A 22,456-nucleotide genomic window follows, 5' to 3' on the forward strand; every position below is an offset into this window, starting at 1 on the left:
GGACAGGATTACTGCTGCTAGAAATGTACTATTCAGTTTGTCTGTTGGCTGAAGGATGGCTGAGCGCCAAGCAGCAGCAGCACCACCGAATCCCTGCCTCTCACTCAACCCACAGCCCTGTCCAAAGTGTGAAGCCAAGATGAATGTGGGACGTGAAAGTGAGGTTGGCCATCACTTGTAGAATACAAAGGTTCTGCCGGCCCCTGCAAGGCTGATGACACAGCACTGTGGCTGCTGGCGTGTCGGAGCAGGACGTGCTGATGGCCCCATTCTGAGGTTTTTGTTGCCAGCACCTGTGGCACGCTTGGCCAACCACATTTCCTCTCAAAATTTGCTCTTTCCAGTTCACATCTCTGGGCTGTGGTTGGCAGTTTGGTCATTGAATGTCAGCAAACCCAACCAGGGCAAGCATGGGTGTGTAGCATCAGCTTTGAAAGCAGGAGGTAGGTGACTTAATGGTGTGGCACATAGCAAAGGGGAAAACCTGGGGTTGCCAGAAAGGCAGGAGAATGAGCTGGAGGTTCTTCAGTTCTGACATATTCAGTGCTGAGATCTGCATGGAGATGATACCATTTCAGTCCCAGTGTCTGCCTTGGGCTACAGAAGGTCTTCTGATGTGCTACAGCTGAGCTGGATCATCTGTCCCCAGATGTTGCCTTTGCTCAAAATGAGAATCGTTGGGACTTGCCTCCTTGGCTCATCCATCTCAATGGCAGCGTTCCCACTTCCAAAGCAGAATGTGTTCACACCATTGAAGACTGAGTTCTGTGCCCAGCGTTTGCTCTTCTAAGTGTAAAGGGTTTTGAGTGCTTCTGCTTTCTGCTCCTTTGTTCTACATCTCTCTGGTGCCTCGTGTGTGGAATGAGATTTGGGGTTTTAAGCTGAAATATTCAGAGGACCTTAAAAGGATGTGGCACCTCTCCTATGAGGAAAGGCTGAGGGAACTGGGCTTATTTAGCTTGGAGAAGAGAAGGCTCCGGAGAGACCTCATGGTGTCCTTCCAGTGCTTGAAGGGAGCGGATAAACAGGAGGGGAAAATGGCTGCTTGTGAGGGTGGATGGTGATAGGACAAGGGGGAATGGTTTTAAACTGAGACAGGGGAGGTTTAGGTTGGATATGAGGAGCAAATGAGAAGCAATTTCTCTACCTTGGAGCTCCCTCTGGTGACTTGTAATGGGGGATGCACTGCTAGCAGCAATGCAGCGGTAAGGACAGGGAAATGGAGGCCCGAGCATCTGAAGAAGGGGAGGCAGCTCTATAAAAACCTCACTGATGCAATGCTGTGACCTACAAAGATTCTCCAAAACTCAAGGAGAAGTGGGGGAGATGAAGAGATGGAAATAACCCCGGTATTACAGCAAGGCAAAATAGGAGCAACAGAAATGACCAGGGACGTTTCTTAGAGCACTGGGGAAATTTCCAGGAGAGAAAAGCTGGCTGGGTGCTTCCAAGGGGTGAAAATGGACAAGAAAAGACATAAAAGCCAGTGCTCCTCCCAAGCACAGCCAAGGTTCTCTGGTGCAGTGGTTTAATTGGACCCAGGTGGCCACATCTCAGATGTGATCATAGAATCACAGAATGGTTGGGTTGGAAGGGACCCCAAGGATCATCGAACTCCAACCCCCTGCCACATGCAGGGCCACCAAGCTCCACATTTACAGCAGCCCAGGCTGCCCAGGGCCCCATCCAACCTGGCCTTGAACACCTCCAGGGATGGATGGGGCATATATATGCTAAGCAGGAACAGCTTAGGTCCAAGTCAGCACTAAGTCACAGGAGCAATGGGACCAAATGTTATCTACAGACAGGTTTTATTATGCAAGTTAACACTGATGGTGTCACTGACACAAATAAGGGCACTTGAGTGGTGCAGATATCCTGGCAAGGACAATAGAAAGAGTCTGTGCTGCTCAGGGCCTTCTCCAAAGCTTAACCTCAAATTCACCAAAATAAAAAACCCACAAAATAATGGAATTTTAACATCCCAAACCTTCACCAGCTCTGGCTGCGGGTTAACCTGTGATTTCAGTTTTCTTGAAAACCCTCCCTGGCCATGGGAGCATGTTGGTTTGGAGGAAAACTCCATCTCCAACTTCCCTCATCCCCTCCTTCCTCCCCCCTCCCCCCATATTTCTTCTTACTAGTGCTGCTGTTGAATGCTTAAACCCATGTTTTCATTTTAATTAAACAGTAAGAAAAGCTGGGAGGGAAGAGGCTCCTCCCAGCCTGGGAAGCCCCCAGATGGGGAGAAAAGAAAGATTTATAAGGGCAAAAGCCTGCCACAGGGAGCCCTGCTGCACGAAGACAAACCAGCTTTGAGTAAAACCAACCTGAGCTTGCACATAACCCAGGTCACAGCTAAAAACACATCAAGCAGACCAGTAACTTGCACATCGGTTCTTCCTTCTGACTACGTGCAGAACCAAACTTCTTCCCAAATACTCCAGTTCAGAGGTGGCAAGTGAGAGAGCTTCACAGCCAGTAAAGTGCTTCCCGAAGTTCAGCACAGCCAGATGAAGCATTCAGGAGAGGTGAAGGTAAAATTTGGGCTCCTCCTCCTCGAGGCTCAGATTAGGAAGATGATGTCATCAGACACCATGATCTGGTTGTCATCTTGCATGTGGGCCAACGCCAACTTCACTTCGGTGAGCGAGAAGGGCTCAGGGTTGTCACGGTTGATGGACTCCATCACGTTCTTCAGGCCCACAGACTGAGCGTGGGAAGACTTGAAGACTTCCAGCAAGGCGGCCTTGAAGGCTTTCAACCTGTGTGAGAAGTCATCTCCATCAAAGACCAACATCAGCAGCTTCCCCTCCCTTGGTAACTAACCACATCCCAGCCCAGAACCAGCTCCAGCACCGCCAAGCACAACACCTGCAGTCCAGCAGATGTGAACACCTGCTGCCCAAAATACAGCCCTATATGGAGCTCTATGGGGTCATAAAGGAACTGTTATGGGGTCACTATGGAGCTCTTAAAAGGTCATAATAGATTAGTTACAAGGAACCTATGGAGCTTTATGGGGTCACAGTGGAACTGCCAAGGGGTAACAATGAAACAGTTCAGGGATTACTAAGCAGCTCTGATAAGGTCATAATGGCACAGTTCTGGGGTCACCAAGGAGCTCTGACAGGCCACTTTAGATGTCTGTGGGGTCACTTCAGAGCTCTATGGGGTCACTATGGAGCTCTTATGGTGATAAGAGAACTGTTATGGGGTAACAATAGAGCAGTTACGGGATCATAATGGAACTTTAACGGGGTCACTATGGATTTCCATGGGGTCACAATGGAACTTTAACAGGGTCACTAAGGAGCTGAATGGGGTCACTATGGAACTCTTACAGTCATAAGAGAACTGTTATGGGGAAACAATGGAACTTCTATGAGATCACTATGGAGCTCCATGGGGTCATACTGGAACAGTTACGGGGTCCCTATGAACTTCTATGGGGTCATAATGAAACTGTAATGGGTTTACAATGGAACTTTTATGGTGTCACTATGGAGCTCTTTTGCCGTCATGAGGAAACTTTAGTGGGGTCACCATGGACCTCTGTGGGGTCATGACGGAGCTACATGGGGACACTATGGAACTGCATGGGGTGTCTATGGAACAGTTCTGAGGGCCCTAAGAAGCTCCATGAGGTCACAAGGGGACTCTGATGAGGTCACCAGGCAGCTCTACGGAACTGTTTTCGGGTTACAAGGCAGCTCTATGGGGTCACTATGGAACTCCATGGGGTGTCAATGGAACTGTTCTGAGGGCCCTAAGAAGCTCCATAGAATCACAAGGGAACTGTGACGGGGTCAAAATGCAACAGCTCAGGGATTACTATGGAGCTCCATGGGGTCATAATGGAACAGTTCTCAGGACCCTAAGAAGCTCCATGGGGTCACAAGGGAACTATTATGGGGTCACCAGGCAGCTCTATGGAACTGTTTTCGGGTTACTAGCCAGCTCTATAGGGTCACTATGGAACTCCATGGGGTCATAATGGAACAGTTCTCAGGACCCTAAAAAACTCCATCGGGTCACAAGGAACTAATATGGGGCCACCAGGCAGCTCTATGGGGTCACTACGGAACTCCATGGGGTGTCTGTGGAACTGTTCTGAGGGCCCTAAGAAGCTCCATAGAATCACAAGGGAACTGTGATGGGGTCAAAATGGAACAGCTCAGGGATCAGGATTTGGGGCTCCATGGGCTCATAATGGAACTGTTCTGGGGCCACCATGGAGCTCGACGGGGTCACCATGGAGCTGCTATGTGCTCATCATGCTCCTGTTATAGGGGCACTTTGCACCTCCACGGAGTCTCCAAAGATTTACTATGAGGTGACTAAGAAGCTCAGTGGGCTCAGGATGCAACTGTCTTGGGGGCACTGTGCAGCTGGATGGTGGCACTATGGAGCTCTTATGGGCTCACTATGGAGCTCTAGGGGGTCATATTGGGGCTCCAACGGGGTCAATCTAAAGTTCCATGGGGTCAGGATGGAACTGGTATGGGGCCATATGGAGCTGGATGGCGTCACTATGGAGCTCTTAGGGTCAGAATGGAGCTGTGCTGGGGTAAGAAGAGAACATGAATGGGGTCACCATGGAGCTCCGTGGGGTCACTCTGGAGCTCCATATGGTCATGAAGAAGCTGTTAAGGGGTAACTATGGAACTTTTATGGGGTCACTATGGAGCTTTATGGGGTCACTATGGTACTCTGTGGGGTCATAATACATCTATTATGTGGAACCTACGGAGCTCCATGGGGTCACAAGGGAACTGTGATGGGGTCACTCTGCAGCTCTATTGTGTCACTATGCAGCTCTATGGAGTCAATATGGAACTCTTATGGTGCTAAGGGAACTGAAAGGGGGTAACAAGGGAACTTCTATGGGATCACCATGGAGCTCCATGGGGTCATAGTGGAACTTTCATGGGGTCACTATGGAGCTCTTTGAGGTCGTAATACATCTGTTAGGTGGAACCTAAGGAGCTCCAGGGGTCACAAGGGAACTATTATGGGCTCACTAGGCAGCTTATGGGGTAACTATAGATATCCATGGGGTGTCCATGGAACTCTTCCATAGTCCCTAAGAAACTCTATGGGGACACAAGGGAAATGTTATGGGGTCAAAATGCAACAGCTCAGGGATTACAATGGAGCTCCATGGGGTCATAATGGAACAGTTCTCAGGACCCTAAGAAGCTCCATGGGGTCACAAGGGAACTATTATGGGGTCACCAGGCAGCTCCATGGAACTGTTTTCAGGTTACTAGACAGCTCTATGGGGTCACTATGGAACTCCATGGGGTCATAATTGAACAGTTCTCAGGACCCTAAGAAGTTCCATGGGGTCACAAGGGAACTATTATGGGGTCACCAGGCAGCTCTAAGGAACTGTTTTCGGGTTACTAGACAGCTCTATGGGGTCTCTACGGAACTCCATGGGGTCATAATGGAACAGTTCTCAGGACCCTAAGAAGCTCCATGGGGTCACAAGGGAACTATTATGGGGTCACCAGGCAGCTCTATGGGGTCACTATGGAACTCCATGGGGTGGCTATGGAACTGTTCTGAGGGCCCTAAGAAGCTCCATGAGGTCACAAGGGAACTGTTTTCGGGTCACTAGTCAGCTCATTAGGGTCACTATGTACCTCCATGGGGTCATAATGGAACAGTTCTCAGGACCCTAAGAAGCTCCATGGGGTCACAAGGGAACTATTATGGGGTCACCAGGCAGCTCTAAAGAACTGTTTTCGGGTTACTAGACAGCTCTATGGGGTCGCTACGGAACTCCATGGGGTGGCTATGGAACAGTTCTCAGGACCCTAAGAAGCAACATGGGGTCACAAGGGAACTATTATGGGGTCACCAGGCAGCTCTACGGAACTGTTTTCGGTTTACTAGACAGCCCTATGGGGTCACTATGGAACTCCATGGGGTGGGTATGGAACTGTTCTGAGGGCCCTAAGAAGCTCCATGAGGTCACAAGGGAACTGTTTTACGGGTCACTAGTCAGCTCTTTAGGGTCACTATGGACCTCCATGGGGTCATAATGGAACAGTTCTCAGGTCCCTAAGACACTCCATGGGGTCACAAGGGAACTATTATGGGGTCACCAGGCAGCTCTATGGAACTGTTTTCAGGTTACTAGACAGCTCGATGGGGTCACTATGGAACTCCATGTGGTCATAATGGAACAGTTCTCAGGACCCTAAGAAACTCCATGGGGTCACAAGGGAACTATTATGGGGTCACCAGGCAGCTCTAAGGAACTGTTTTCAGGTTACTAGACAGCTCTATGGGGTCACTATGGACCTCCATGGGGTCATAATGGAACAGTTCTCAGGACCCTAAGAAGCTCCATGGGGTCACAAGGGAACTATTATGGGGTCACCAGGCAGCTCTATGGAACTGTTTTCGGGTTACTAGACAGCTCTATGGGGTCACTACGGAACTCCATGGGGTCATAATGGAACAGTTCTCAGGACCCTAAGAAGCTCCATGGGGTCACAAGGGAACTATTATGGGGTCACCAGGCAGCTCTATGGAACTGTTTTCGGGTTACTCGACAGCCCTATGGGGTCACTACGGAACTCCATGGGGTGTCTGTGGAACTGTTCTGAGGGCCCTAAGAAGCTCCACACAATCACAAGGGAACTGTGATGGGGTCAAAATGGAACAGCTCAGGGATCAGGACTTGGGGCTCCATGGGCTCATAACGGAACTGTTCTGGGGCCACCACGGAGCTCGACGGGGTCACCATGGAGCTGCTATGTGCTCATCATGCTCCTGTTATAGGGGCACTTTGCACCTCCACGGAGTCTCCAAAGATTTACTATGAGGTGACTAAGAAGCTCAGTGGGGTCAGGATGCAACTGTCTTGGGGGCACTGTGCAGCTGGATGGTGGCACTATGGAGCTCTTATGGGGTCACTATGGAGCTCCATGGGGTCATATTGGGGCTCCAACGGGGTCAATCTAAAGTTCCATGGGGTCAGGATGGAACTGGTATGGGGCCATATGGAGCTCGATGGCGTCACCATGGAGCTCTTATGGTCAGAATGGAGCTGTGCTGGGGTAAGAAGAGAACATGAATGGGGTCACCATGGAGCTCCGTGGGGTCACTATGGAGCTCTATATGGTCATGAAGTAGCTGTTAAGGGGTAACAATGGAACTTTTATGGGGTCACTATGGAGCTTTATGGGGTCACTATGGTACTCTGTGGGGTCATAATACATCTATTATGTGGAACCTACGGAGCTCCATGGGGTCACAAGGGAACTGTGATGGGGTCACTCTGCAGCTCTATTGTGTCACTGTGCAGCTCTATGGAGTCAATATGGAACTCTTATGGACCTAAGGGAACTGAAAGGGGGTAACAAGGGAACTTTTATGGGATCACCATGGAGCTCCATGGGGTCATAGTGGAACTTTCATGGGGTCACTATGGAGCCCTTTGAGGTCGTAATACATCTGTTATGTGGAACCTAAGGAGCTCCAGGGGTTACAAGGGAACTATTATGGGCTCACTGGGCAGCTTATGGGGTAACTATGGATCTCCATGGGGTGTCTATGGAACTCTTCCAAAGTCCCTTAGAAACTCTATGGGGTCACAAGGGAACCGTGATGGGGTCAAAATGCAACAGCTCAGGGATTACTATGGAGCTCCATGGGGTCATAATGGAACTGTTCTCAGGACCCTAAGAAGCTCCATGAGGTCACAAGGGAACTATTATGGGGTCACTACGGAACTCCATGGGGTGGCTATGGAACTGTTCTGAGGGCCCTAAGAAGCTCCATGAGGTCACAAGGGAACTGTTTCCGGGTCACTAGGCTGCTCTATAGGGTCACTATGGAACTCCATGGGGTCATAATGGAACAGTTCTCAGGTCCCTAAGAAGCTCCATGGGGTCACAAAGGAACTATTATGGGGTCACCAGGCAGCTCTATGGAACTTTTTTCGGGTTACTAGACAGCTCTATGGGGTCACTACGGAACTCCATGGGGTGGCTGTGGAACTGCTCTGAGGGCCCTAAGAAGCTCCATAGAATCACAAGGGAACTGTGATGGGGTTAAAATGGAACAGCTCAGGAATCAGGATTTGGGGCTCCATGGGCTCATAACGGAACTGTTCTGGGGCCACCACGGAGCTCAACGGGGTCACCATGGAGCTGCTATGTGCTCATCATGCTCCTGTTATAGGGGCACTTTGCACCACCAGGGTGTCTCCAAAGAATTACTATGAGGTGACTAAGAAGCTCAGTGGGCTCAGGATGCAACTGTCTTGGGGGCACTGTGCAGCTGGATGGTGGCACTATGGAGCTCTTATGGGGTCACTATGGAGCTCTAGGGGGTCATATTGGGGCTCCAACGGGGCCAATCTAAAGTTCCATGGGGTCAGGATGGAACTGGTATGGGGCCATCTGGAGCTGGATGGCGTCACTAGGGAGCTCTTATGGTCAGAATGGAGCTGTGCTGGGGTAAGAAGAGAACATGAACGGGGTCACCATGGAGCTCCGTGGGGTCACTATGGAGCTCTATATGGTCATGAAGAAGCTGTTAAGGGGTAACAATGGAACTTTTATGGGGTCACTATGGAGCTTTATGGGGTCACTATGGTACTCTGTGGGGTCATAATACATCTATTATGTGGAACCTACGGAGCTCCATGGGGTCACAAGGGAACTGTGATGGGGTCACTCTGCAGCTCTATTGTGTCACAATGCAGCTCTATGGCGTCACTATGGAACTCTTATGGTCCTAAGGGAACTTTTATGGGATCACCATGGAGATCCATGGGGTCATAGTGGAACTTTCATGGGGTCACTATGGAGCTCTTTGAGGTCGTAATACATCAGTTATGTGGAACCTAAGGAGCTCCATGGGGTCACAAGGCAACTGTTATGGGCTCACTAGGCAGCTTATGGGGTGACTATGGATCTCCATGGGGTGTCTATGGAACTCTTCCATAGTCCCTAAGAAACTCTATGGGGTCACAAGGGAACCGTGATGGGGTCAAAATGCCACAGCTCAGGGATTACTATGGAGCTCCATGGGGTCATAATGGAACTGTTCTCAGGACCCTAAGAAGCTCCATGGGGTCACAAGGGAACTATTATGGGGTCACCAGGCAGCTCTATGGGGTCACTATGGAACTCCATGGGGTGGCTATGGAACTGTTCTGAGGGCCCTAAGAAGCTCCATGAGGTCACAAGGGAACTGTTTTCGGGTCACTAGGCTGCTCTATAGGGTCACTATGGAACTCCATGGGGTCATAATGGAACAGTTCTCAGGTCCCTAAGAAGCTCCATGGGGTCACAAAGGAACTATTATGGGGTCACCAGGCAGCTCTATGGAACTTTTTTCGGGTTACTAGACAGCTCTATGGGGTCACTACGGAACTCCATGGGGTGGCTGTGGAACTGCTCTGAGGGCCCTAAGAAGCTCCATAGAATCACAAGGGAACTGTGATGGGGTTAAAATGGAACAGCTCAGGAATCAGGATTTGGGGCTCCATGGGCTCATAACGGAACTGTTCTGGGGCCACCACGGAGCTCAACGGGGTCACCATGGAGCTGCTATGTGCTCATCATGCTCCTGTTATAGGGGCACTTTGCACCACCAGGGTGTCTCCAAAGAATTACTATGAGGTGACTAAGAAGCTCAGTGGGCTCAGGATGCAACTGTCTTGGGGGCACTGTGCAGCTGGATGGTGGCACTATGGAGCTCTTATGGGGTCACTATGGAGCTCTAGGGGGTCATATTGGGGCTCCAACGGGGTCAATCTAAAGTTCCATGGGGTCAGGATGGAACTGGTATGGGGCCATCTGGAGCTGGATGGCGTCACTAGGGAGCTCTTATGGTCAGAATGGAGCTGTGCTGGGGTAAGAAGAGAACATGAACGGGGTCACCATGGAGCTCCGTGGGGTCACTATGGAGCTCTATATGGTCATGAAGAAGCTGTTAAGGGGTAACAATGGAACTTTTATGGGGTCACTATGGAGCTTTATGGGGTCACTATGGTACTCTGTGAGGTCATAATACATCTATTATGTGGAACCTACGGAGCTCCATGGGGTCACAAGGGAACTGTGATGGGGTCACTCTGCAGCTCTATTGTGTCACAATGCAGCTCTATGGCGTCACTATGGAACTCTTATGGTCCTAAGGGAACTTTTATGGGATCACCATGGAGATCCATGGGGTCATAGTGGAACTTTCATGGGGTCACTATGGAGCTCTTTGAGGTCGTAATACATCAGTTATGTGGAACCTAAGGAGCTCCATGGGGTCACAAGGCAACTGTTATGGGCTCACTAGGCAGCTTATGGGGTGACTATGGATCTCCATGGGGTGTCTATGGAACTCTTCCATAGTCCCTAAGAAACTCTATGGGGTCACAAGGGAACCGTGATGGGGTCAAAATGCCACAGCTCAGGGATTACTATGGAGCTCCATGGGGTCATAATGGAACTGTTCTCAGGACCCTAAGAAACTCCATGGAGTCACAAGGGAACTATTATGGGGTCACCAGGCAGCTCTATGGGGTCACTATGGAACTCCATGGGGTGGCTATGGAACTGTTCTGAGGGCCCTAAGAAGCTCCATGAGGTCACAAGGGAACTGTTTTCGGGTCACTAGGCTGCTCTATAGGGTCACTATGGAACTCCATGGGGTCATAATGGAACAGTTCTCAGGTCCCTAAGAAGCTCCATGGGGTCACAAGGGAACTATTATGGGGTCACCAGGCAGCTCTATGGAACTGTTTTCGGGTTACTAGGCAGCTCTACGGGGTCACTATGGAACTCCATGGGGTCATAATGGAACAGTTTTCAGGACCCTAAGAAACTCCATGTGGTCACAAGGGAACTATTATGGGGTCACCAGGCAGCTATAAGGAACTGTTTTCGGGTTACTAGACAGCTCTATGGGGTCACTACGGAACACCATGGGGTCATAATGGAACAGTTCTCAGGACCCTAAGAAGCTCCAGGGGGTCACAAAGGAACTATTATGGGGTCACAAGGCAGCTTATGGGGTAACTATAGATATCCATGGGGTGTCTATGGAACTCTTCCATAGTCCCTAAGAAACTCTATGGGGTCACAAGGTAATTGTTATGGGGTCAAAATGCAACAGCTCAGGGATTACAATTGAACTCCATGGGGTCATAATGGAACAGTTCACAGGTCCCTAAGAAACTCCATGGGGTCACAAGGGAACTAATATGGGGTCACCAGGCAGCTCCATGGGGTCACTACGGAACTCCATGGGGTGGCTATGGAACTGTTCTGAGGGCCCTAAGAAGCTCCCTGAGGTCACAAGGGAACTGTTTTCGGGTCACTAGGCTGCTCTATAGGGTCACTATGGAACTCCATGGGGTCATAATGGAACAGTTCTCAGGTCCCTAAGAAGCTCCATGGGGTCACAAAGGAACTATTATGGGGTCACCAGGCAGCTCTATGGAACTGTTTTCGGGTTACTAGACAGCTCTATGGGGTCACTACGGAACTCCATGGGGTGGCTGTGGAACTGTTCTGAGGGCCCTAAGAAGCTCCACAGAATCACAAGGGAACTGGGATGGGGTCAAAATGGAACAGCTCAGGAATCAGGATTTGGGGCTCCATGGGCTCATAACGGAACTGTTCTGGGGCCACCATGGAGCTCGACGGGGTCACCATGGAGCTGCTATGTGCTCATCATGCTCCTGTTATAGGGGCACTTTGCACCTCCAGGGAATCTCCAAAGAATTACTATGAGGTGACTAAGAAGCTCAGTGGGGTCAGGATGCAACTGTCTTGGGGGCACTGTGCAGCTGGATGGTGGCACTATGGAGCTCTTATGGGGTCACTATGGAGCTCTAGGGGGTCATATTGGGGCTCCAACGGGGTCAATCTAAAGTTCCATGGGGTCAGGATGGAACTCCATGGGGTGGCTATGGAACTGTTCTGAGGGCCCTAAGAAGCTCCACAGAATCACATGGGAACTGTGATGGGGTCAAAATGGAACAGCTCAGGGATCAGGATTTGGGGCTCCATGGGCTCATAACGGAAATGTTCTGGGACCACCATGGAGCTCAACGGGGTCACCATGGAGCTGCTATGTGCTCATCATGCTCCTGTTATAGGGGCACTTTGCACCTCCACGGAGTCTCCAAAGATTTACCATGAGGTGACTAAGAAGCTCAGTGGGGTCAGGATGCAACTGTCTTGGGGGCACTGTGCAGCTGGATGGTGGCACTATGGAGCTCTTATGGGGTCACTATGGAGCTCTAGGGGGTCATACTGGGGCTCCAACGGGGTCAATCTAAAGTTCCATGGGGTCAGGATGGAACTGGTATGGGGCCATATGGAGCTCGATGGCGTCACTATGGAGCTCTTATGGTCAGAATGGAGCTGTGCTGGGTGGGGTAAGAAGAGAACATGAATGGGGTCACCATGGAGCTCCGTGGGGTCACTATGGAGCTCTATATGGTCATGAAGAAGCTGTTAAGGGGTAACTATGGAACTTTTATGGGGTCACTATGGAGCTTTATGGGGTCACTATGGTACTCTGTGGGGTCATAATACATCTATTATGTGGAACCTATGGAGCTCCATGGGGTCACAAGGGAACTGTGATGGGGTCACTCTGCAGCTCTATTGTGTCACTATGCAGCTCTATGGCGTCACTATGGAACTCTTATGGTCCTAAGGGAACTGTAAGGGGGTAACAAGGGAACTTTTATGGGATCACCATGGAGCTCCATGGGGTCACAGTGGAACTTTCATGGGGTTACTATGGAGCTCTTTGAGGTCGTAATACATCTGTTATGTGGAACCTAAGGAGCTCCATGGGGTCACAAGGGAACTATTATGGGCTCACTAGGCAGCTTATGGGGTAACTATGGATCTCCATGGGGTGTCTATGGAACTCTTCCAAAGTCCCTAAGAAACTCTATGGGGTCAAAGGGAACTGTGATGGGGTCAAAATGGAACAGCTCAAGGATTACAATGGAGCTCCATGGGGTCATAATGGAACTGTTTTTGGGTCACTAGGCAGCTCTATGGGGTCATAATGGAACTCCATGGGGTGTCTATGGAACTGTTCTGAGGGCCTTAAGAAGCTCTATGGGGTCACAAGGGAACTGTTATGGGGTCACAATGCAAAAGCTCAGGGATTACTATGGAGCTCCATGGGGTCACAAGGGAATTGTTTTCGGGTCACTAGGCAGCTCTATGGGGTCACTATAGAACTCCATGTGGTCATAATGGAACTGTTCTCAGGTCCCTAAGAAGCTCCATGGGGTCACAAGGGAACTATTATGGGGTCACCAGGCAGCTCTATGGGGTCACTACAGAACTCCATGTGGTGTCTATGGAACTGTTCTGAAGTCCCTAAGAAGCTCTATGGGGTCACAAGGGAACTGTAATGGGGTCACAATGGAACAGCTCAGGGATTACTCTGGAACTCTATGGGGTCATAATAGAACTTTTGTGGGCTCAATATGGAGTTCTTATGGTCATACTGGAGCTATTTTTTTGTAAACATGGAAGTTTTATGGGGTCTCTATGGAACGCTTATGGGGTCATAATTTAACTATGAACGTACCAGAACGTATCTCTGTAGAATCACTATAAAATCCTATGGGGTCATAAAGGAAATGTTATAGGGTCACTATGGAGCTCTATGGGTTCCGTAAGGAGTTCTTACTGGATCACTTTTGAACTCTATGGGTCACTATGGAGCAGGGAAGGACAAACATCCTCCTGCTGCTTTTCCAGCCCCCACTCACCGTGTGTCGGACAACTCTGGCTTCTTTGCTTCCCCAGTAGTCGAGGCTTCAGGTGTCTTGGGAGTATGTGCCTGGACTGGAAGAGGAAGAGAAGTTGCTTCAGCCTGCTTCCTCAAAGAGCCAGGGAGCACACACAAAAGCAGGTGGCCTGTTTGGATGGCATGGGTGATGCCGAATTATTAGGTAATGCCAGTGAAACCCTTGACTCACCCTCTGGCATCTCCTGCTCAGTGTCACTGAAGTCATAGGGGTCGTAGGATTCCTCCTCGCCTTCTGTGCGTGCCTTCTTCCTCCTGTGTGGGGGAAGAAGAGGTCAGCTTTGATCCACCAAAGAATAGACCTCAGGAGACATCCCCAGGGCTCCTGAAAGTATCTGGCCAATAGAAGGCAGGGCAGCTGCAGCTTGTGGGTAAGCCCAGAGCTCATCCACCACCACTTGGCCACAAAACCTGAAATGTGGGAGCCCAGAGGCTCCAGCATTACAAGTGTTGTCCAGGAGACCCACTGGATTTAACACAAGGACCTTCCCAAGGCCTGCCATGACTACCTTTGCTTCCTGCCCTCCTTCTCAGGCTGCATCTCCTCCTCCTCCTTCTCCGAGTCATCCTCCACCTGCTTTTTGCGCTTCTTCTCCTTTTCCAGCACCTGCACAAGACATTGCATTCAAGGCCAGGTTGGATGTGGCTCTGGGCAGCCTGGTCTGGTGGTTGATGACCCTGCACATAGCAGGGGTTTGAAATTAGATGACCTTTGAAGTCCTTTTCAACCCAGCCCATGCTATGATTCTATGAAGACCAGCAAGCAGGACTTGGCCTGATTTCAAGACAGGCAGGTGCCCCACCTCTCTGCCCCCTCCCACTGCACCACTCCTGTTGGCTCCCAAAGCAAACCTGTCCACTGCACACAACCCATCTCCCCCAGCTTCATCCACACACACCTGCTGTGAGCTGAGGGGCTCAGCAACCTCCTACAACGCCTCTTATTCTGCACTGCCAAAGCTTCCCAGTGATATTTTAGTGCCTCAACAGTGCCTGATCCTTTCAATGAAACCTTTGGGACCCCACCTCCTTTCCCCCACCTTTTTGAAGTAGGCAAACTGCACCAGCTCCAAAGCTGCCTCTGCATCCTGCAGATCAATAGTCTTGTTCATCCTGGCCTTAGCATGGGCCGTGGAGAGGCGGATCAATGTCTCCAGGGTACGGGCTGTGACTGGGGAGGTCTGCAAAGGAGAAAGATGGTGGTGAGACACTGCAGCCCATGAGACCGTGCTGGACCCCCACTGTAGCATCACATCAACATCTGGTTCACCCCACTTTGCTGCAACACCAAGAGCTCACATCCACAGCTCCTTTCCAACCTCAACCACTCTGACTGAGTGAGGAAAGCACCTGTAATGTTAAAGAGGAGCGTATACCTCGGTTTTCCTCCTGGTGTGATTAGAGAGAAGATGGAGCTCACCCTGGCAATGTCCGAGTTCATCTGGTTCTGGCTGCGCAGGCGTGAGTATTCCTCTGCTATGTAATCTGCTGATTCCTGGGTCAAGACAGGCTTGATCATTTTTGCCACGTGGATGTACTTCCTCATGAACTCCATGCTGACGATCTTCTCCCTGCAGGGGATGCACACATGCCCGTGTCCTTGAGGGGAGCACAGGGGACAAGCAGAGGGCACATGCAGGCTGCACTCAGGGAGAGTGCTACTCTTAGGGGCATCCAGAATTGTGCTCCAGATATTCTTCCACCTGCCTGGCATTTGAGAACAGCGTACCCAAAGCAGGCTCCCTTTGCATCCCACTTACACACCTCGCTGTGGACAATCTACAGCATCACTGTCGCCAGCAATGACCTAGCACCCCGATGCTCCAGCCAAATCCAGAGCATTTTAGCATCAGCTCATCACCGTGGAAACCCCCAGAGAGTTACATGGCACAAGGGACAGGAGACTCACCTGCGGCGGTTGGGCCCATGCAGGAGCTCATCGTGTTTCTCATACACTTGGAGCTCCTGTTCCTCCTCCTGTGCAAAATCAGGGTCATCCGTAGCCAGGATCTCCACGGCGCTGCCCAGGGGCATGGCTGGAGAGGGGAAGGTTGCCAAGAACAGGATTTTAGCTTCTCACAGCCACCTATTGGCAGCACTCAGCAAAGCCATGGACAACTGAGCCCAAAGAGCTGCTAACAAGTGACAACCTGGGAAGTCTGGAGTTGTGTCACAGTGCAATGAGCCCACCCCTACCTACTTCCCCATCACCCCAACCACAGCTGCCCAGGACAGATGGGCACCAGCTACAGAGGAGAGATGGATGCTCTATGCTTTACAGTTCAGCAGTGTTTAAGGTCCCACTGAGGACAAGGAAATCATAGAACGGCCTGGGTTGAAAAGAACCATAACAATCATCTAGTTTCAACCCCCCCTGCCCTGAGGTCCAGGCCAGGGGCTTTACCCTTCTTGCTCCAAGGGAAAGGAAAGCAACTACAGCCAAAGAAAACCTGTAACTCCTGAGCTTTCTAGACAGCCAGAGGAACTCACCATCCCCATCCTGCTCATTGGGGTTGCGATAGCGGTGCATTCGCAGGACGTGATCCGAGATCTCCCTGTCCTGCTCAGAGTCCATCTGGTCCAGCATGATGAACAGCAGGTCGAAACGGGAGAGCAAGGAGTCCTGAAGGCCAATGTTCTCCATGGGCGTCTTGTATTGGTCGTACTACAAGAGGTTGAAGAAAGGGATTACAAGAGATTCTCATGGGTCACTGCTGGTTGCTAGGGAAGGTGGAAAGAACCTCTCAAGCTAGGCCTTCAAGGAAATGCACAGACAGCTGAACACCAAAAACACCATGCTAAGCACAGCCTGCTGAAGGAGTAAATGCTATTTTACGCCCCATCCCTGGGAGTGTTCAAAGCCATGTTGGACAGGACACACACAGCCTTCACGATATCCATGAGCAGCAGCAGTAGCCAAGCAAACCAAGTTCTTCCCACACCTCAGTTCCACTAAGGATCAAATCTGGGAGATCCTTTGGATTTTATCATTTCCAAGGACAGCTCCTAGCAAGCCTCCACATAGAGGAGAGCAGCAAACCCTAGCACTTACCCGGCCATAGACAGGGTTGGCAGCTGCCAGGACGCTGCAGCGGGAGTTGAGGCGAGCGTGGATGCCGGCCTTGGCGATGGTGACACGGCCCTGCTCCATCACCTCGTGGATGGCCGTGCGGTCGATGTCAGACATCTTGTCAAACTCATCGATGCACACCACACCCCTGTCAGCCAACACCATGGCCCCCGCTTCCAGACGCCGTTCACCTGAGAGGGGAGGGTGGAGAAAAGAAGGTCAGTGATATTCAATGGCTCTGAGCATCTCCTGCTGGCTCCTTCCACTGCAGCAGCATCCCTGGGAGGAGGATCATCGCCCTCAGTCTCAGGGATGTCCACTTTGGGAGGATGTTTTTCAGCCAGAGGGTGGTGAGGCACTGGAACAGGTTGCCTAAGCAGGCTGTGGATGCCCCATCCCTGCAGGCATTCAAGGCCAGGCTGGATGTGGCTCTGGGCAGCCTGGGCTGCTGGTTGGCAACCTGCACACAGGGTCCACACAGGAACCTTGCAGAGTCCATCCCAGGGATTAACTACCATCCCTCCACCAACTCCCACTGGGAACCAGCACATCCCTTACCCGTTTCTTGGTCAGTGGTGACAGCAGCAGTCAAGCCAACACCAGAGGAGCCCCTGCCAGTAGTGCCAATGGCACGGGGAGCAGTGCTCAGCACATAGCGCAGCAGCTGGGATTTGGCCACAGAAGGGTCTCCTGAAAGAGAGAAGATATAGCAAACAGTGTCAGCAGGGAAATGAATACAAGTGACTAAGAATTGGGTTTGTTCAGCTTTCGGAAAAGGGGAATGGATCATGTTCTCCATCGACCTGATGGCAAGAAGACGGAGCCGGGGTTTTGTATGGTGACAGGAGAAGAGGCAACGCGGAAATTCCATTTGAACAGCCTCATCTCACTCCCACAGCCCAGCCTCAGCTGCCTCTGTCCTTGGAGATGACAAAATCCCACCTATCAGCAAGATGTTGATGTCTCCTCGGATGCGGCTCCCGTTCTCCAGGACCTTCTCCACCCCTCCAAGCAGCATGCACAGAAGGGCCTTCTTGATGAACTCGTGCCCGTGGATGCTGGGTGCCAGGGATCTGGCCAGCTGGTCAAAGATATCCTAAGGCAGAAGAAGCAAAGCACAGCCTGTGAGTGGCCCGAAGAACAAGGAGCAATTCTTCACAAGCCCATTTCAGCACCAAAAAAGGAACTTACTCCTATCACAGAACTACACTAATAAAGATTATTTAGATGGGAAAAGATAGTTGGAATATTCAACACGGCTCTGATGTTCTAGACCACCTCACAAGCACTGGAAGCAACAAAGCCCACAAGAACAAAGGTCTGAACACAGGACCAGAGTGGGGCAGACCCCCATCCCTTCCCCCAGCATTTTGCTTTATTTCTTTTCAGAAATCCAGGCTGTCAACTAATTCTGTTCTTAGGTTTGATGAGGAAAAGTAGAATTTTGCAGCAGAGCTTCTCTGACAACCAGCGAGCAGTTGGGGCACACACAGCCCAGCCTGAGCTCCATTTCAACAGCTGTGCACAACAGCAGAGCCATCAAGAAACTCTACTACAGCTACATATGTGTAATAAATATATATGCATATACACACACATCACAGAAATTGACAAAAACTATGTAGAAAATGCAGAGGAAGCAAGTGGAAAATCATGGAAGGTGAGCTTAGAAATAAGACCTGTGTAAATACCTTAGAGCGACTCCTGCTGAACCTCTTGATCTTGGCCACATCAGTAGCAGAGTAGAGAGGCCGAGCATCTTTGCTCATCTGCTTGATATGGCAGGCAATGAGGATAGTCCTGGAAAAGCGACACAGCCATGATCATGTCTGTGAAGCCTACAGAACCTTCAGGGTCACCGTAACAACAGCAGGAATTCATAGAATCGTGGGACGTTTTGGGTTGGAAGATCATCCAGTCCCAACCTCCTACTATAAGCAGACCCTCCCTCCAGACCAGGTTGTTCACAGCCCCATCCAGCTGCCCTACATCTCATCTTCCAGAATGGGACCCTGCTAAAAAGGAGTGGCAGGGCTGACGTTGTCCTTCAAGCCAACAGAAGGCTCACCTGAATGTCCCTGACGTGTAACCTCCTTTCTTTCCTGGCAGGCAGCGATACGTCCCGACCACCTGGATGCGATCTCCAGGCTTCACTTTGTCCACCAGGTCATCATCCAGAATGACATCCACTGAGCGTGGCAGCTGCCCTGCTGGTGCCTTCTCAGGCATCTCCTGGATGGAGATGGTCTGATGGTCCTTGTAGACTGAGAGGCCAAACTCTGTCTCCAGGGGGTTATTCTCCTCATCCTGAAGGAGGAAGGCAAAGCAATAGAGAAATTAGCAGCAATGGGAAGAAAGCATCACACGGCACACACAAGAGTGCTGCAAAGGATTGCTTTAACAGGACTTCCAGATCCTGGGGTTCATCAGCAATACAGCTCCCCACGGGTGCTGTCAGCACCCAGCACTGCTACATTAGAGCTCTCCAAAAACCGCAGGCAGGCCGTGCAGAAGGATGCACGTGCAGCACAGACACAGCTCAGGTTCAGCCTTCCTCCATTCCCAAGCACGGGGCAATCCCTGCACACAAGGGTCCATGCACCCTCCAGGGCAGCACCCATGGGATGCTAGAATGGTTTGGGTTGGAAGAAACCCCAAAAACAACCTAGTTTCAATTCCCTTGCCACATACAAGCATGCCAACCACCAGCTGATCAGGTTGATTTGTGAGCCAGCACGTTCTCCTCAGAGGAACCTGCAGATATCCCCTATATGAGGCTGCTTCACCTCACCTTTGTAGGGTAGACAGAGCTGGAAGGGAAAGCATCCAGGGATGTCAAGTCTGTGTATCGGCGCTCAATAGTCTTCTTGGTGGCTGGGCAATAATGGACACTCCGGACAACCTTAGGACGAATCAGAGAGCCTGGGTTCGGAAGAAAGAAGAGTTAGGGGCAGAAAAGGCCTGCCTATTTGTCACCACGAAACACCAAAAAGATATCCACTACTTGTGCAGGACACAAGTGCTGGCAACCAGAGTGGCAAGAGAAGGCACCGGGGAGACCTCATTGTGGCCTTCCAGGACTGGAAGGGAGCGTATAAACAGGAGGGGGAACGGCTGTTTGTGAGGGTGGATGGTGATGGGACAAGGGGGAACGGTTTTAAACTGAGACAGGGGAGGTTTAGGTTGGATATGAGGAGGAAGTTTTTCCCCCAGAGGGTGGTGAGGCACTGGAACAGGTTGCCCAAGAAGGCTGTGGATGCCCCATCCCTGCAGGCATTCAAGGCCAGGCTGGATGTGGCTCTGGGCAGCCTGGGCTGCTGGTTGGTGACCTGCACACAGCAGGGGGTTGGAACTGGATGAGCGCTGTGGGCCTTTGCAACCCAGGCCATTCCATGATTCTGTGATATAAGGTCTGCAGAGTTCCCAAAATTCCAATCTTTCGCCAAGTCCCCTGTTACCCTCATTCCAGTTGTCCTGCCACTGGTCCTGGAGGACTCCTGCTGTACAGAACACCCTGACCCCCTGCTCCTCACCCTGCCCAGCACCCCAACCTGCCCCCAGGCTCACACTTTGTCACGATGCCCTCCACACAAACAATGCAGCTCAGGAAGCAGGCAGTCAGTGTCCGTGGCGAGACGTGCTTGGAACCAAAGCTGCCCTCCAGCCCAATGTAGAAGTCCTCATACTGCTTGGCATAGGTGGCATCAACAGAGGCAACAAAGTCCTTCAGAGCACGCTGGAAGGCGATGAGCTCCTCAAAGGCGTTGTTCAAAAGCCTGCAACAGAGGGAGGTGATGGTTGAGAGCTGCACCTTGCTGGCAATCCCTTCTGCCATCCCCACAGGCAGCTCTAAGAAAGCTCTTCCAAATGCTTCCATGTACTCTGAAAGAGTATTGGGAGTATTACTGAAAAAGAATCCCACAGCTCAAAGAAACCAAGAGCCAGATGGTGAACAAGCACAATTATATCTGAAAAACAACAGGAAATCAAGGGTGGAAATAAAGTCTTTGAAAAGGTAGATAATAGCAGGACAAGGGGAAATGGTTTGAAGTTGAGGGAGGGGTGATTTAAGTTGGATGTCAGGGGGAAGTTCTTTGCTATGCGTGGTGAGGTGCTGGAACAGCTGCCCAGAGAGGCTGTGATGCCCCGTCCATCCCTGGAGGTGTTCAAGGCCAGGTTGGATGGGGCCCTGGGCAGCCTGGGCTGCTATGAAATGGGGAGGTTGGTGGCCCAGCATGTGGTGGGAGGTTGGAGCTTCGTGATCCTTGAGGTCCCTTCCAACCCAACCATTCTGTGATATACCTCTGGCAAGCACCCAGTCCAACCCCAGCCGACCCCACCATGCCCACTGTGTCCCTCAGTGCCACATCTCCACGGTTCTGGAACACCTCCATGGATGGCTCCCACCACCCTGCCTGGGCTGCTGTGCCACTGCATCACCATCCTTCCAAAATCCAATCCAAAAAACCTCCGTGTTGAGGCTGTCACCTCTCATCGTGTAAAAAGACCCCAGAACCCTAAAAGCTGAGCCGCCTCACACCATGCAAACAACTGCAGCTCGCTCTAAGGACTCCAACACCCAGGTTTTGCCAATTGCAAGCATGGAAGGGCTGGATGGCACAGCGGCCCCCAGCTGCCCTGCCACCCCCCGGTTCCACTCACCGGCTGGCTCTCTTCTCGTTCCTCCTCCGCAGGTCGTTGATGTTGACCAGCAGGCGGTTCTGGTTGTCGTTGATCATGTCGCGTACTTTGCCGTGATAAACCCCTTGATCTTCCTGCACAGTGACAACACAACCCTCAGTTTCACACAGCCATTTCCTCCCTGGGGAAAAAGCAATCCCAGAGCCACGGGCTCCGGCTGGGGGTTCGGTGGTGAAGCCATGCCCGGCACTGGGTGTTAACAAGGGCAGGACGCAGCCCGCAGAACGCCCCGCTCCTCACCTCATCGTCCAGGAAATCCAGGTAATCCCGCTGAGCTTCTCGCAGCTCCGCGTCGTCCAACCCGCCCGCCGGGGCTGCCATGGTGCCGGGAGGCGGTAGCAAACAGGCGGGAACCGGGATCCCGAATGGATCCTTAAGAGACCCCCGGCGGCGACCCCAAACGCCGGCCCCGTTCGCAACGCTCTCCACACACCTCCTTTGGCGCCAAAACCGAGCGTTTTCCCGCCACCGCGGGGGGGAGTTCCGCTCCTCATTGGGCCAATGGGAAGCAAAGGGGAAGTCGCGGGAGTTGACGAGCAGCGGCGGCAGCCAATCGGAGCGGAGGAGGCGGAGGGGTGGCGCGAAGGGCAGCGCTCCCCGCAAGGGCTGGGGGCGGGGATCTGGAACCAGAGCTCCCGTCAGCTGTGGGCGTCAGCGGCGAGATTGAGAATATTCATTAGCGCATTCGTTTTTAATTTCATCTCACCGTTGGATGTGGGGATAGATCCAGGTTCTAGGTTGTTGCTGCCCCAAAGCACAATGACCGGGTGACTGTTTTCCCTTGCAGTAGCAAAGTGGATCATAGAATCACAGCACGGCCTGGGTTGCAAAGGCCCACAATGCACATCCAGTTCCAACCCCCTGCTGTGTGCA

General features: G+C 51.5%; 1 protein-coding gene across 1 annotated transcript; it reads right to left on the minus strand.

Moving 5' to 3' along the window:
* Nucleotides 1-1,804: 1,804 nt before the first annotated feature.
* On the minus strand, nucleotides 1,805-22,456 carry MCM3 (minichromosome maintenance complex component 3). The gene is made up of 18 exons (XM_048935325.1): nucleotides 22,290-22,456; nucleotides 21,824-22,203; nucleotides 21,545-21,657; nucleotides 20,450-20,658; nucleotides 19,674-19,804; nucleotides 18,951-19,189; nucleotides 18,574-18,682; nucleotides 17,825-17,978; nucleotides 17,441-17,572; nucleotides 16,865-17,073; nucleotides 16,303-16,477; nucleotides 15,722-15,848; nucleotides 15,233-15,383; nucleotides 14,853-14,993; nucleotides 14,322-14,419; nucleotides 13,985-14,067; nucleotides 13,775-13,850; nucleotides 1,805-2,765 (listed from the first exon to the last, which is right to left on the minus strand). The coding sequence occupies exons 1-18, from the start codon at nucleotides 22,384-22,386 to the stop codon at nucleotides 2,567-2,569; spliced, it is 2,823 nt and encodes a 940-aa protein (XP_048791282.1). The 5' UTR covers nucleotides 22,387-22,456; the 3' UTR covers nucleotides 1,805-2,566.

Source organism: Lagopus muta, chromosome 2 (genome assembly GCF_023343835.1).
Source record: "Lagopus muta isolate bLagMut1 chromosome 2, bLagMut1 primary, whole genome shotgun sequence".
NCBI lineage: Eukaryota > Metazoa > Chordata > Aves > Galliformes > Phasianidae > Lagopus > Lagopus muta.